General features: G+C 38.3%; 1 protein-coding gene across 1 annotated transcript; it reads right to left on the reverse strand.

Moving 5' to 3' along the window:
- Positions 1-11992: 11992 nt before the first annotated feature.
- il12a (interleukin 12a) lies at positions 11993-14923 on the reverse strand. Its single transcript, XM_019874231.1, has 7 exons — positions 14905-14923; positions 14672-14823; positions 14465-14557; positions 13755-13796; positions 13465-13605; positions 13322-13363; positions 11993-12408 (listed from the first exon to the last, which is right to left on the reverse strand). Exons 1-7 carry the CDS (start codon positions 14921-14923, stop codon positions 12268-12270), a joined length of 630 nt encoding a protein of 209 aa, XP_019729790.1. The 3' UTR covers positions 11993-12267.
- Between the last annotated feature and the right edge of the window lie 1114 nt (positions 14924-16037).

A 16037-nucleotide genomic window follows, 5' to 3' on the forward strand; every position in this document is an offset into this window, starting at 1 on the left:
CACACAAGGGCAGCAAAAGTCTTATGATAAACGTGAAGTATGTTTTCCTCCTGCTTGTAGACTAATTCTGTCTTAATATTAGCTAATCGAAGCATAAAAACATAGTCCCCCACACCAATTGCCCACTCTCATTGAAATGGTCATCACATTAGATGGAAGCTTGCACAATCTCATGAGATCCAACGCAAGTACTGCACCCGACCCCCCAACCAACACGCCTATACAAAGGTTGTCAATGTGTGTATAGATCTGGTTGTAGTTTGTAGTGGTGTATAGAGCCACACTGCATGACATTGAAAGGGGAGGCTAATATTTTCGATATCTATTAGAACCGCTTGACAATAAAATACAGTGCAATTGTACACCACTGCTCAACAATACATGATGATGGTACCTCTTTGATGGATTGAGGGTACGATAAATATAGTAAAAAAACAGTTTGTTTTTCTTTTTCTTTTTTGTGGTGGCTCCCATTTGAAAAGTTCAAGCTACTGCCACACTTTAAAAAATACATTTGACAAATTTGAATCTTTTCAGGGAAAATAGTGTCACGTGTGACTGACTGAAGTGTAATACATCGAAATGAATTATGAACGGGTATTTATAAATATTGTACAATAGGTGCAAAGCCGTATAGAGATAAATGTGGGCTCAATATTTGGCAAGCATAGTTTTATTAATGAATACATTTAGCTGTTTGTTAATTATTAACCCTACTTTTTGATATACCAAAAATGTTCATGGAGCATATTTATCAATACAAGAATTCGAAATTTATGCCCTGCTTGTGTCACTTATTTACACACAATTTAGAATCATGAATAAACCTCGCTCGTGCAATCATTTTGGAAATGCAAGGAATATTTAATGTGACATGCATTTTTTGGAGGAAGTTGGAGTACCTGGAAAACATCACGGTGACCCGAATGTGCTCACCCCTTCACGTGCCTCTTTCAATTAATTAATACATTACTTCTTAAACTGTCTCTTTGAATGATACATTTTCCATAATCCCCCCCAAAAATCTCCTCGTTTTAATAAATTTTTTTTAAATTTAAAGAATATATTGCACTGATATAAAATGGCCTCCTTTTTAATTCAGTGTACTTTATAAATATATATTTAAATAAAGTTACACTATTCAAATTTATTTGACTTAATAATGCATCGACTGACAGGCTTCTGAGCTTTAGTGGGCATTATCTCTCGTCACTGAGTCTATTGGAGAGACGTCTCTTCCTCTTCCTTGTGCCTCTGGAGACGTTGACATCCCCTCATAGTAGTGCACGGGTCGAAATAGAAGTCGAGAAAAAGAGAGGGGGAAAAAAAAAATCAATGCATGTCACGTGATCATAGCGCTCCTGCATGTTAATTCTGCACTGAGCTTCTGCTAACAACACATTTTGTGTTCACTTTCTGCCAGCACACGACAAAGTAGGTTTCGGTTAAATAGTCGTTGTGTATTTTACTGCCTACAGTGACATCTGCTGGCGGTTTTTTATATCACGGGCTGACGTGGGAACACGTTTCCCGCTCAAAATGACCCAGTTTCACGCCGGTAGTTGTCCAACCAAGAGGAAAAATCGTCCACTCAGCCCTCACCCACCTGGAGACCGAGGACTCACATGTCAGAATGCTGTTCATTGACGTCAGCTCAGCATTGAACACCATCATCCCGCAGCAGCTCATCCACAAACTGAATCACCTGGGGCTCAACACCTCCATGTGTAACTGGCTGCTGGACTTCTTGATCGGGAGACCACAGACAGTTCGGGCAAGCAGCAACACCTCCAGCACCATAATGATGAACACGGCGCCCCCCAAGGATGCGTGCTGAGCCCCCTCCTCTTCACTCAGCCGACCCACGACTGCACTCTCTCATCCAGCTCCAACCTCTTCATGAAGTTTGCGCATGACACGACTGGGGTGGTTCTCATCAACAACGATAAGTAAATCTACAGGAGTGAGGTGAGCAGGCTGGCCTTGTGGTGCAAAGACAACAATCTCCACCTGAATGTGGAGAAGACGAAGAAGATTGTTGTGGACTTCAGGAGAGCGCACACCCAGCATGCTCCGCTGACTATCGACGGTGCCGCAGTGGAGAGGGTGAGTAGCACCAAGTTCCTTGGGCCAAAAAAAGCCCACCAGCACCTGTACTTCCTCCGCAAACTGAGGAGAGCAAGAGCCCCGCCTCAGCATCTGCCATCCGATTATTGCACTTAAATAATGCACGACCTAACTTTAACCCGCAATAATCACAAGTGCCCTTGGTTGTGTGTTGATTGCTATTTAACGTTTTATTTGTTGATATTTATATATTTGTGTCTTTGTCTATGTATTTTTATGCAGTTCAGTTTGCTGCCCTTTTTTTTTTTTAGCTGTGGTGTGTTTCAATGCACTGCATGTTTGCACTGTGGTTGAGAGGACAGACATTTCATCTGTGCTGTATGTTGCACATAGAGCATATTTGACAATAAAGCTGACTTGACTTGACTAATACACTAATAATAATAGAAATACACCATGGAATCAATTGCACAATTGTTTGCCGTATTATTAGGTACACTCGCACAATGTAATGCAAAGTTTGGATTGGCGTTAATTAAACCATAAATCAAAATGAATAGAATCACTTAAAAATACATCGGAAACATGCACTCATGTAAATTGAATTATTGTAAAACGATTCATTAACATGATCAGTGTCTTCATAACGTCTTTCCTACTTAAGAAAACATATCAAAGTATTTTGAGTGAATTTGTTGCTTCAGAAGCAAAACAATTTGCCCAAAGGTGAATGCAAATGTGAATGATTGCTTCTCTGAATAGTCGACTGGTGACCAGTCCAGGATGGATCATTCCTCTACAGGAATGCGTGATCTTCACAATCTCATGACATCATATGCTGTCGTTGGATGGAAAACGTTACTAAGATAACATAACAAGGCATCATTGTTGTGGTTATAGTTTGCGAGGCAATTCCTAATTACTAAGAGCATTTTGTCACACTTTGGTCATGTTATTTGGTCAAAAGATTTGAAACGAGGGCTGAGCGATTATGGGGAAAAAAATTACAATTACTGTACTGAAATCATGATTACTAAACATGTGAACAATGTTCATTGATTTAAAAACTTAAAATCACCAAAAGACAACTTGAAATAAGAGCAACCAGAGAATAAATTAATAGCAAAGTAAAATGACAACAACATCAATCGTTATAATAATAATAATAGCACAACTGCTAGCTTTAACACTGGCGATACCTCTCAGAGAAAGTATGTCTTGGATTTAAATATTCAATGTGTGTAATTCTTTTTGTTATTCTTTTAGTATGACAGTGATCTTCCTAGTGGGGTGTTAATAAACAGCTTCAGGCATGCTCAGGGAAGGCAGAAAAACATTTGTCACATGCTTGCTGCACATTCAACTGGGTGTTGCAGGAGTGAGTGCTTTTACAATGCAGGAACTTGCAAACATACACAGTGCCGCAAGCCATAGCAATCTTTTTTTTTTTGTCATGTTTTTATGATCGTGAGAAGCCCAAATCAAAAAGGTGATTAGATTTTTCGATAAATTGCGCAGCACTATTTGAAACATCTCAGTGAGCTAGAGTGTAGTTTAACACCACTACAACCTCAATAATACACATAAACTCTGTCAGTGTCAATCAAAAGTGAACCATGGTGAAAGCCATTACCCACAAATACAGAAAACGTGGAACTAGTGGCCAACCTCCAAAAATTACCCCAACAGCACAGCGCCGACTCTTCCAGGAGGTCACAAACAAACCCAGGACACATCTAAAGAGTGCCACTGACCAATACGAACATAGAGGCTCATCTCACTCATCCCCCAAAAACATCTGAATGATTTCCGAGATTTTTGGGAGAATATTTTATGGATTGACAAGACGGAAGTGAACCTTTTTGGAAGTTGTGTGCCTCATTTAAAGTTCAGTAAAAGAAAATCAGACCAACAGTCAAACCGTGGTGGTCTTGTGATGTCTGGCCTGCTTAGCAGCTTCAGGGCCTGGACGACTTGCAGTGATGGATGGAACCGTGAATCCTGAAGGAGAATCTTCGTCCATCTGTTCGTGACCTCAAGCTGGAAGAAGAAAAATTTGGAGTGGCCACATCAAAGTTTGGACTTGAATCTGACTGAAATGCTTGAAAAGCCTATATTCGAGAACTTTGGAGAACATTTGGTTGGCAATATATGGTCAGTTATGTCGCTGGTTTAGTTAACATTCAGCCTGAGTGGTAGCTTGTGATATTGACTGACAAGATTGACTACTGTAGATGGTTTGAGTTTGGGTCTATTTCATTGTTCATTTTGAACATTTGATCCGACAAGTTAAAGAATTTCCGTTGGGCGTTGTGTCAGTTTGCTCATCAACTTGATGAAGAAGCAAAGAATTGAGAAACAACGCTTCCGGCTGTGACTTTTAGTCATTTCCAGCAAACAATTGTGTCACAAATTCGGAGGAAGAATGCCTGAAAAGGGAAAACGTACTGAAGGAATGACTAACGCACTTCTGCTATTTATGCCTTAAATTCGAGCTACCGAGGTCAGTCACTTCGTTCATTCCTCGAAGACTCATCAGAGACGAGCTAAAAGAGTTATTTGACATTTTTTTTCATCCGTCTTATCGATCGTCAAAATGATCAACACTGGAAGCCTGCAGAAGAGTTTGATGGTGATGGCCATGCTGGCGATCGTGGTCACGTGCGGAAAAGGAGGTGAGTTGTTGAAGATTTTGATTTGTTCTCCGTCCAAATCCTCAACGACAGCACTCAAAATCTTTGTTTTGTGTTGTGGTCCAGTGGGGAAGCCCACTGAATGCTGCACGAAGGTCAGCAGCACGGAGATCACGGAAGAAGTGTTGGCATTCCGCGTGGAAGTAGCTCAACCGCCATGCCTGCCCGCAATCATGTGAGTAGAGCAACACATTTGGAGAGCCACACATCATGATCTCATTTTCACCAGCGACTGTATTTGGCCCTTAAACTAGTCGATCCATTTTGCATATGGACATCAGCAGAATGTTGGGATATCCATGAAGCGCACACCAAACAGTACCGATACAATCACTTTGTGTGACTCACCTATAAGGTTTGGAGGTTAAAAAAAAATCAGAGCAAATAAATAACCATGTGTTAAACCTGTGTTAAATTGGAGTGAAATAACGATGTACTTTCCAAAATAATCGCAAAACCAAATTGACTCATTTTAAAGTTTAAAACTGGAAAAAAAAAGTTTTAAAAATTGACATGGCCTTTTCTTTGTATTATATACATACAGTATGTATGATTTATGTGTGTTAAATTGGGGAGAATAGTCGCATCAACTCCCAAAATATTCTAACAAATATACCTATTTTAAAGTTTAAGACAATAAAATACATCTTTAAAAATATTCCAAATCTGAATTTAATATGTTCAAATATTTAAGTAAAATGCATTTTTTGTTCAGTTTTATATGTGTGTGTGTGTGTGTGTGTGTGTGTGTGTGTATATATATGTACGGATGTATGTATAAATATCTTTTAAAATAATTGAACACATTGACCTGTTTTAAATTTTTTCACATGGAAAAATATGTATGGTTAAATGCTAAATTATGCAAAAATAATGAATATACTCCAAAGCAGATTGTTTTGGAAATAGTTGTTCCAACACCCCCTCCCCCCCATTTTAATAGCGAAAAATGAAGCGTGGCTGTTTCCTCTCCACTTTTCATTTTGTGCATCAACCTATGCGAGTAAAAAGATTACAACGGCAAAATCAAACACGTTTCAGAAGTACTCGCAGTGTTCTGTAAAAATGTTTATATCTGCGATTGTAGAATACAATATTCACCCAAAATATGAATCCATAAAAAAACTACCGGTAGTTGTAGTTGACACTTGAGCATGGTATGGTTAAAAAAAAAAAAAGTGCAAGAGGAAAAAAATGCACAATGCTAACAATGACAATTGTTGGTACCCTCAGCTTCTACACCAAAGATGACTACTACTGCGCTCAAATTCGTGCTCCTTGGGTCATCGAGAAGACCGCCGCCATTAGGTGAGTTGCACTTTCATCGTTTTATCACCACCCTCACACCTTCGCCTCCACCGGTCGTCCTCATCTTCCTCTTTCTCATGTCCACCTCGCAGAAGGGCGGCCATTGCTCGAGCTCTGACCACAGGCTCGCCATCCTCGGCCTCCACTGAGACATCGTGATCAGGCTGCACTTCATCATCTGAGGAAGAGGAACCATCAAGCCTGTGTAGTCTCTTAACATTATTTATTCGTTTTAATTTAATCCTGCAATTGTCGTTATTTATTCGCAAAATGTTTCGCCTGTAACTTATTTTTGTGTTAGAAAGCCTCCTGCTGTCTTTTGGGTCAAAATGACCCATCGGTCTCCTGATGCAGTCAGCATCGTTGTCAGGGTTCAAAGTTCAAGTAATGGCAAAGACCAACAGATTGAGCACCCGAAATGTCAAGCTGACTTCACCATTTTTTTTTAACTTGAAAAAGTGAAATTGTCTTTGAGAAGATTATAATCTGATGAAAAACCATATCTCGGTTTTTGTAATTAAATCGAACAGGATTTTGGGATCAGGTTTCAGAACCAGTGATAAACGGAGCGTATTAAGCTAACTTAAACACAAAAGTTTGATAGTTCATGCATGTTATTCTAATATTTTATTTGTATTTATCACCATAGCAATATTGTGTGTGAACTTTATGTTTGCAAAAGATAATAAATATCTTTTCATGAATAACATTGTGTTTGCGTGTGTTACTCCTTCATTTTCCTGAAAATTTTCCACTAATTGCCCTGTAAATTGCACAACAGACTACAACGGTGATTCCTACTGTGCGTGTGGGCGCGCACGTGTGTGTGTGTGTGTGTGTGTGTGTGTGTGTGTGTGTGTGTGTGTGTGTGTGTGCGTGTGTGTGCGTGTGTGTGTGCGTGTGTGTGTGCGTGTGTGTGTGTGCGTGTGTGTGTGCGTGTGTGTGTGTGTGTGTGTGTGTGTGTGTACTGTATACGTGGTACACGGGCTCCCTCTAGTGGAAAGAATCAATCGCAAGCAAATTGTAGTTCGCTTTTAACTTCAACGCCTTGCATTTAAATCTTTGTTTTTAAACGCGCTTTGAGTAGAAATTTCTGTAGCAACACCTTTATGTTTACCAGTTACCACAGTGGTTCGATTCTGTCTCCGGCCTTCCTTTGTGGAGTTTGCATGTTCTCTCTGTGTCACGCACGTTGCGTGGTGGTGGTGGACCCCAAAAAGCAGGTAGGAGGGAGGAGCAGGTTGTACTTGAAGAATTGTATTGACAAAATATAGAGAAAATTAAATCCAAAACAAACAAAGTCCAAGGTATCGAACAAAAACCACGGCAGAAGCTAAAAACTATCAATAACAGAAACATGACCGAAACATGATTGACAAACAAACATGACAGCAGCAAAGGGCAACAATGACTCGACAATGAGTGCTCGGGCTGGGAGTCCTTTGAAAGCACAAATTACAAAACAACCAACGGGTGTGCAGCTGCAGGGAGAGCCCTACAGTGTCACCTGTTGGTCTCAAACCGAATCATGACAAAGCGGTCGTTTTTTTTTGTGCTAAAAACGCCTTTCGATACAAAGGCGTTTTTTTCAGCTAAAAACGCCTCACTATACATGATCGTTTTTTTCGGCTAAAAACGCCTGACTATACACAGTCGTTTTTTTGGAGTCAAAAAACGCCTCACTATATTTCGGTAAAAAACGCCTTACTATACACGGTTGTTTATTTTGTGCTAAAAACGCCTTACTATACATAGTCGTTTTTTTTTTTGGAAATATCCATGGCCGTTTTTTTTGGCAAAAAAAGCCTCATTATACGTGGCCATTTTTTTCGGAAAAAAACGCCGTACTATACATGGCCGTTTTTTTCGGCAAAAAAGCCTTACTATACATGGCCTTTTTTTTTCGGCAAAAACGCCTTAATATACATGACCGTTTATTTCGGCAAAAAACACCTTACTATACATGGTCGTTTTTTTCAGCAAAAAACGCGTTACTATACATGGTCGTACTTCTCGGCAAAAAATGCCTTTTTATACATGGCCGTTTTATTCGGCGAAAAACACCATACTATACATGGTAGTTTTTTTCGGCAAAAAACGGCTGACTATATACATGGCCTTTATTTTCAGCAAAAGACGCCTTACTATACATGGTCATTTTCTTCGGCAAAAAAAGCCTTACTATACACGGTTGTTCTTCTCTGCAAAAAACTCCTGATAATACATGGCCGTTTTATTCAGCAAAAAATGCCTTACTATACATGGTCGTTTTTTTCGGCAAAAAAGCCAAACTGTACATGGCCATTTTTTTCGGCACAAAAAGCCTGACGATACATGTCCTTTTTTTTCGGCAAAAACATCGTACTATATATGGCCGTTTTTTTCGGCAAAAAAAAGCCTGACTATACATGGTCGTTTTTTTCGACAAAAAAAGCCTTACTATACATGGCCGTTTTTTTCGGCTAAAAACGCCTTACGATACACGGTTGTTTTTTTGTGTGCTAAAAACGCCTTCCTACACATAGTCGTTTTTTTCGCCTACAAAACCTGACTATACATGGTCTTTTTTTTTTGTGCTAAAAACGCCTTACAATACATGGTCATTTTTTTCGGGTTAAAACGCATTCCTATACATGTTCGTTTTTTTCGTCTAAAAACGCCTCACTATACATGGTCGTTTTTTTCGGCTAAAAACGCCTTAATATACATGGTAAATTTTTTCAGCTAAAAATGCCTTACTATATATGGACGTTTTTTTCGGCTAAAAACGCCTTCTTATACGTGGTCCTTTTTTTCGGCTGAAAAACGCCTTACTATACATGGTCTTTTTTTTCCGATAAAAACGCCTTACTATACATGGTCGTTTTTTTCTTCTAAAATGGCTTACTATACATGGTCATTTTTTCGAGCTAAAAACGCTTTACTATACATGGTCGTTTTTTTCTTTGAAAAACGCCTTACTATACATGGTCATTTTTTTCTTTGAATAAAACGCCTTACTATACATGGTCGTTTTTTTTCCGATAAAAACGCCTTACTATACGTGGTCATTTTTTTCCTTCTAAAATGGCTTACTATACATGGTCGTTTTTTTCGGCTAAAAACGCCTTACTATCCATGGTCGTTTTTTCGGCTAAAAACACCTGACTAGACATGGTCATTTTTTTCTTTGAAAAACGCCTTACTATACATGGTCGTTTTTTCTTCTAAAAATGCCTTACTATACATGGTCGTTTTTTTCGGCTAAAAACGCCTTACTATACACGGTCGTTTTTTTCGTGTAAAAACGCCTTTGTATCCAAAGTCGTTTTTTTCGGCTAAGAACGCCTAACTGTACACGGTCATTTTATTTGGAGTCAAAAAACGCCTTACTATACATGGTCGTTTTTTTCGTCTAAAAACGCCTGACTATACATGGTCATTTTTTTCTTTGAAAAACGCCTTACTATACATGGTCGTTTTTTTTCCGATAAAAACGCCTTACTATACGTGGTCGTTTTTTTCCTTCTAAAATGGCTGACTATACATGGTCGTTTTTTTCGGGTTAAAACGCCTGACTATACATGGTCGTTTCTTCTTCTAAAAATGCCTTACTATATATATGGTCCTTTTTTTCGGCGAAAATCGCCTTACTGCATGGTCGTTTTTTTCTGCTAAAAACGCCTTACTATCCTTGGTCGTTTTTTCGGCTAAAAACGCCTTACTATCCTTGGTCGTTTTTTCGGCTAAAAACGCCTTACTATCCTTGGTCGTTTTTTCGGCTAAAAACGCCTTACTATCCTTGGTCGTTTTTTCGGCTAAAAACGCCTTACTATCCTTGGTCGTTTTTTCGGCTAAAAACGCCTTACTATCCTTGGTCGTTTTTTCGGCTAAAAACGCCTTACTATCCTTGGTCGTTTTTTCGGCTAAAAACGCCTTACTATCCTTGGTCGTTTTTTCGGCTAAAAACGCCTTACTATCCTTGGTCGTTTTTTCGGCTAAAAACGCCTTACTATCCTTGGTCGTTTTTTCGGCTAAAAACGCCTTACTATCCTTGGTCGTTTTTTCGGCTAAAAACGCCTTACTATCCTTGGTCGTTTTTTCGGCTAAAAACGCCTTACTATCCTTGGTCGTTTTTTCGGCTAAAAACGCCTTACTATCCTTGGTCGTTTTTTCGGCTAAAAACGCCTTACTATCCTTGGTCGTTTTTTCGGCTAAAAACGCCTTACTATCCTTGGTCGTTTTTTCGGCTAAAAACGCCTTACTATCCTTGGTCGTTTTTTCGGCTAAAAACGCCTTACTATCCTTGGTCGTTTTTTCGGCTAAAAACGCCTTACTATCCTTGGTCGTTTTTTCGGCTAAAAACGCCTTACTATACATGGTCATTTTTTTCGGCTAAAAATGCCTTACTATATATATGGTCCTTTTTTTCGGCGAAAAACGCCTTACTGCATGGTCGTTTTTTTTCTGATAAAAACGCCTTACTCTACATGGTCGTTTTTTTTCGGCTAAAAACGACTTACTATACATGGTCGTTTTTTCTTCTAAAAAATGCCTTACTATACATGGTCGTTTTTTTCGGCTAAAAACGACTTACTATACACGGTCGTTTTTTTCGTGTAAAAACGCCTTACTATACATGGTCGTTTTTTTCGGGTTGAAACACCTGACTATACATGGTCATTTTTTTTGTGCTAAAAATGCCTTTCTGTACAAAGTAATTTTTTTCGACAAAAAACGCCTTACTATACATGGTCGTTTTTTTCGTCTAAAAACGCCTTATTATACATGGTCGTTTTTTTCTGCTAAAAACACCTTTTATACAAAGTCGTATTTTTCGACAAAAAACGCCTTACTATACGTGGTCGTTTTTTTCTTCTAAAATGGCTTACTATACATGGTCGTTTTTTTTCGGCTAAAATCGCCTTACCATACATGGTCGTTTTTTTGGAGTTAAAAAAACGCCTCACTATACATGGTCGTTTTTTTCTGTTAAAAACGCCTTCCTATACACGGTCGTTTTTTTTGTGCTAAAAACGCCTTTGTATCCAAAGTCGTTTTTTTCGGCTAAGAACGCCTAACTGTACACGGTCATTTTTTTTGGAGTCAAAAAACGCCTCACTATACATGGTCGTTTTTTTCGGCAAAAAACGCCTCACTATACACGGTTGTTTTTTTTTTTTTTGGTGCTAAAATCGCCTTTCTACACATAGTCGTTTTTTTCGGCCAAAACACCTGACTATACATGGTCATTTTTTTGGAGGTAAAAAACGCCTCACTATATATACACATGGTTGTTCTTTTTTCGGCAAAAACACCTTGCTAAACATTGTCGGGTTTTTTTTGGCAAAAAATGTCTTACTATACATCGTCATCTTTTTTGGGTTCCAAAAACTTTGACTTTATGTTGAAAATGTGTTGACGGAGTAAAAATTTCTTTTTTTTTTTTTTTTTTACATGGTCTCTTAATAACTCAAAGTTTCAGATTGTGGATGTTTCTGGAATGTATCTGCGATAAGTGGGAGTTCACTGTTGTCATTTGGTCACTATTACTATTGTTAGTAAAATACAGAAAAAACCAACAAGAATTTAACCAATGAGCCGGATTGTTAGTTGAACAAATTCTGCTCATATAAGGCAATACAAGTATCACGTTTGGGCTTTATATGGCTCAAATTGAAAAAAAAAATCACTCATCTCACCACTTTGGCATGCACAAAAAATGCTTTATTACAAATGTCAAAAAAATACATCCCAAACCAAACAAGGAAATAAATAAGTGTAATAAATAGAGTAAATATTTTCCGTCTTCCTAAATATTAGAATACATGCACGTAGAAATTAGCCAACATAATTGCTGACTGATGTTTACCTTAAGGAGGATGTCTGCAGCTCTGACTGTTTCACGACATATTTCCTCATCTGGAGCTATTTCGAGCTTGTTAATTTTTCCAAATGGAAGCGCAAGATAATGTGAAATGAACAAACCGTGCGGTTTAATTTCCTTCCTTCCTGCCCCTTCCGCATCCTGCTGTCCTTTCTCTCTGCATTTCACATCTCACAATTAGGAAATGTCAATATCAATATGTGACACTTTATTTCTAGAAACCTCTGCTAGTGTTGACATCAAAATTCCTACTTTTACAACATGACTAAAAAAAATTGCAATGGGTGACAATAAGTTTTTTTTTTTTTTTTTTTCGGTAATCTGGCATGATGTTTACTTCAGGTGGTCTCCTGAGGAGAGGTAGCCCATCGCTCGATTGATGGTGATGGCTCGGATGTGGAAGCCTCTCATCATCTTGCACATTTCACGTCGGTTGGTGAAACTGTTGTCTCCCCACATATAGGACGTGTCCTCCTGAAAACACACACACACACACACACACACACACACACACACACACACACACACACACACACACACACACACACACACACACACACACACACACACATTTTTTAAGGCAAGACACACTTAGGCTCAACGATATTAAACATTTTGTTGCGGTCTGGCAGAAACCTTGCGTTGGTCTGCTCCCATGTCATCTGTTTGTCTGTTTTTAGGCACTAATTTGGCAATTTAAAGTGTTGAAAATAGATTGAGAACAAATCTTGAACATTGTCGAAGTGTTCCAAGTGTCATAAAACTGGCTCCTTTCAGGGCTTTGCTGCATTATTTCACCTCAAGACTGAAAGTCTGGATTATTTTTCGAGAAAAACAAATGGAAATACGTAGGTTAGATACATCTGAGTAAGTCCGTTTCGTTAAAAATGGATCGTAAAAGAACTGGTCAGCCATGAAGGTTCTTGCAGAGTAATAAATTCATGGGTTTTTTTGTTTTGTTTTGCTTTTTAATATTATTAACAATTGAACATGATTTGCGTGTAGTCTTGTACTGAAGTTAATTAGCAACAGTATAAGATAGCAATACACGGTGTAACACTAATTTAAGGATGCCGTTTTTGGTCACTCAAGCAAGATGCTGTTTCTTGATTTTTTTTTTAAAGTAATGATTTTGGAGATGGGATAATTTCACCCAACGGCAATTAGTTTTGTTTGATCATTGCGTCCTATTTTGTTAATTAATTTCAGTATGGCCCTCGTGTCACTTTATAAAAAATGGAAACAGCACCTGGTAGGAAAAAGGTTCCGCAGCCTTTCTCTTACTGCTACATATACATCCCTTACTCTCTCTCTCTCCATATAAGAGGAACTGGGATACCAACAGCCAGAGGGAATATTAAAAAAAATAATACCAATCAAAAATTACCTCTGCAGGGTTCATGCCTCGAGCGACTTTCAACAAACAGTTCTGTGAAAAACAAACAGACAAACAAACAAAAATAGGTTCTCTTTATAACATTCGTGTCTTGATCCTACGGATGTCTTCTACTCTTCAAAACAAAGGCGTACCTTCAAGTTGTGGATGATCTCGAGTGTTGGGCTCAGAAGTGCCGTTTCTTCTTCAGGGCTCCTGAGTGTCAACTTGAGGTAGGACTGAATGAGGGCATCATAGTGGACCATGTCCTTCATGATGCTTGACACACACTCACTCTGTGTAGATCAAAAGCCGTGCGTCACTTCTGCATTCTTCAACATACATTCTCATATCCTAGCGTGAACGCAATTTTTGATACAGCTCTTCTGCAAAGTAGCCATAAGTGTATGTAGTCACTTAACATCAAGATACATGCTCAAGTTACCTCGCTGAAGGATGTATTTCTTTGTGCCATGCAGCTGAAATTCTGTGGTGGAAAAAAAAGAGTGTCATCGAGGAGAAAAAAAAAAACCCAAAAAGAATATGGTGGAAAAAAAAGGTGAAAAAAAATATAACCACAAAGCATGAAAGAAAAAGATCGGCCCGATTAATTAATTGGCTGGGCTGATTTAATCAAACCAATATTAGCTCTTCCTACACTTAAAAAAAGTGCTGCATTTCCTCAATTGTATTTCGTCAAGTGGTTGCATGAAACAAAATCATCCGAATCCAGATATATATTTTTAAATAGACCATATATCTAGCTTTAAAAAATGTAATCCATGATGAGAAGATTTTATTTTGTGTGACCACTTCACAAAATAAAATTGATTGAATTTAATCACCATTTCTTTTTCTGTCATATTTATGTGCAAATCATTTGGCTCCAGTGGGCTAGAGCTTTTTTTTTTTTTTTTTTTTTTTTAGCACAGTGTTAATCTTCAAATTACATTATGTCACAGTGGATTACGATTACAAATACAGCTCTGAATTTAATAATTGAACTTTTAAAAATTTTGCCTAAGGATGAAATTGATGCCTACAACTTACACTTAAGTAACAGTACACACACTGTATATTAAAAAAAGAAAAGTATGCCTTCAAAATAAAAGTTTTGAACAATAGTTCCAATTTCACAAGGCAAAAACGTGTCACCTCTTGCACATTCGGCGCGCAGGCTTGCACCGTCTCAGCCGAGCTGCTTACGGTTGCTTTGTCATTTGGCTTGAGACCGTAACACAAAACGTTCTTCGAAACACAAACAAAAACATACTTCAGTACATAAAAATGATGCACAGAGGAGTTTGAAGCACTGCCGATGATTATAATAAGAATTGAGAAAAAAAAAAGATAAATACTCACACCGCTGAGGAGCCCCGTGATATTTCTCAAGAGGCTGACGAAGAGCGCGGAGCATTTTTTGCACTCTTCGGAGCTCAGCTGCGCCTGCACGGGCAGTGACGTAGCGGGGCGCCACTTTAGCGTGGACGTGACGAGCAAACAGCTGATCACAACTGAAGGAAAGAGAAACATTTCAAGTCAAGAACTCCGTTTGAACGTGCACCGAACAGCATGCCATGTCTTATCTGACTCACAGAAATGGATGTTTGCCATGTTTGCCTTGTGTGTGCAATGAAGTGGCTCCGTTTTACCTGACACGGATTTTTATGTTGTTCTTTGGATTCCTCTCAGGGGGGCGGGGGGACATTCCCGGTGTCGCCGTTGAGGAGAGTCAAACGCGGGGTGAGAGCAAAAGGAAACCCAAAAGCTATTATGTCATTTCCTCATTTAAAACGTGCAAAAAAAAAAAAAAAAAAAAAAAAAGGAAGTCGGTGTGTTGAAGACAGTAGCAGTGGGAAAAAGTTGGTTAAAGTCGTGGTGACTAATTTTTGCGCAGACTCCCGGTGCAGAGGCGTTTGTTTTGGCCGCTGGGTTTCGTGGGTGCGTAAAATTCACACATGAGCAATGGCAGTTTTTCTTTTAAACTCCAGGGGGCGCACAAGCGGCATTATATTATTTGTATGAAAGAATATTTTCATTAAACATAAAATGCCTGTCTATAATTCGAAAAGTGACCGGGTCTTCGTCAAATTGTACACCAAAAAAATGGTGTGTAGAATTATTTCAATTGTATTCTGTCAAACGGTAGCACAAAATAAAACCATCTGGATCCAGACACGTTAGTTTTAAGTAGATGTATTACGTTTTTTTTGAAGTACATGTAGAGTCCACTAAATGGACTTGGATCCAGATGATTTCATTAAGGGTAACCACTTGACAAAACAAAATGGAGTAAATTCAACAAAAAACTTTCTTTCAGTGGATAGGATGCAAAAGAATCACTGAATTGAAAACAAATAAGTGAGGTACACGGATTGTATTAGAATAAATGAAAATGGTCTGCAATGCCAAGAAAATGAAAGGAGATACAAATTAATGTATATCTACAGTTTATTTTGTATTCAAATTTAAATGACATTTAATCTTTAAACACTGTTTTGGAAATCCTATGTGCGATACATTTTAACCCGAGTTTTTCTCTTGTCCTGTATTTTTATTCCTTTACTTCTTGATATAATTATCATGACCATGATTTAAATTTTTTTTGTAATTTTCTTTTTAAATTAAAATGTTTCCCCGTACTATGGAAGCATATCGGTTGCATATTATCGTGATAAATTTCATGTTTTAATGTGTAGCGTGAAATATTTGACTTTTACATTTTGGC

Source organism: Hippocampus comes, unplaced genomic scaffold (assembly GCF_001891065.2).
Source record: "Hippocampus comes isolate QL1 unplaced genomic scaffold, H_comes_QL1_v1.1 scaffold125, whole genome shotgun sequence".
NCBI classification, from domain to species: Eukaryota; Metazoa; Chordata; class Actinopteri; order Syngnathiformes; family Syngnathidae; genus Hippocampus; species Hippocampus comes.

Bases quoted from the DNA above. Each gene is read 5' to 3' on its own strand.
- il12a (XM_019874231.1), bottom strand. The intron at 14,558-14,671 runs GTGAGTATTTAT...TGTGTTTCGAAG, and splicing joins TCACGGGGCTCCTCAGCGGT to AACGTTTTGTGTTACGGTCT. The intron at 13,797-14,464 runs GTGACACGTTTT...TTTCCACCACAG, and splicing joins GCGCGCCGAATGTGCAAGAG to AATTTCAGCTGCATGGCACA.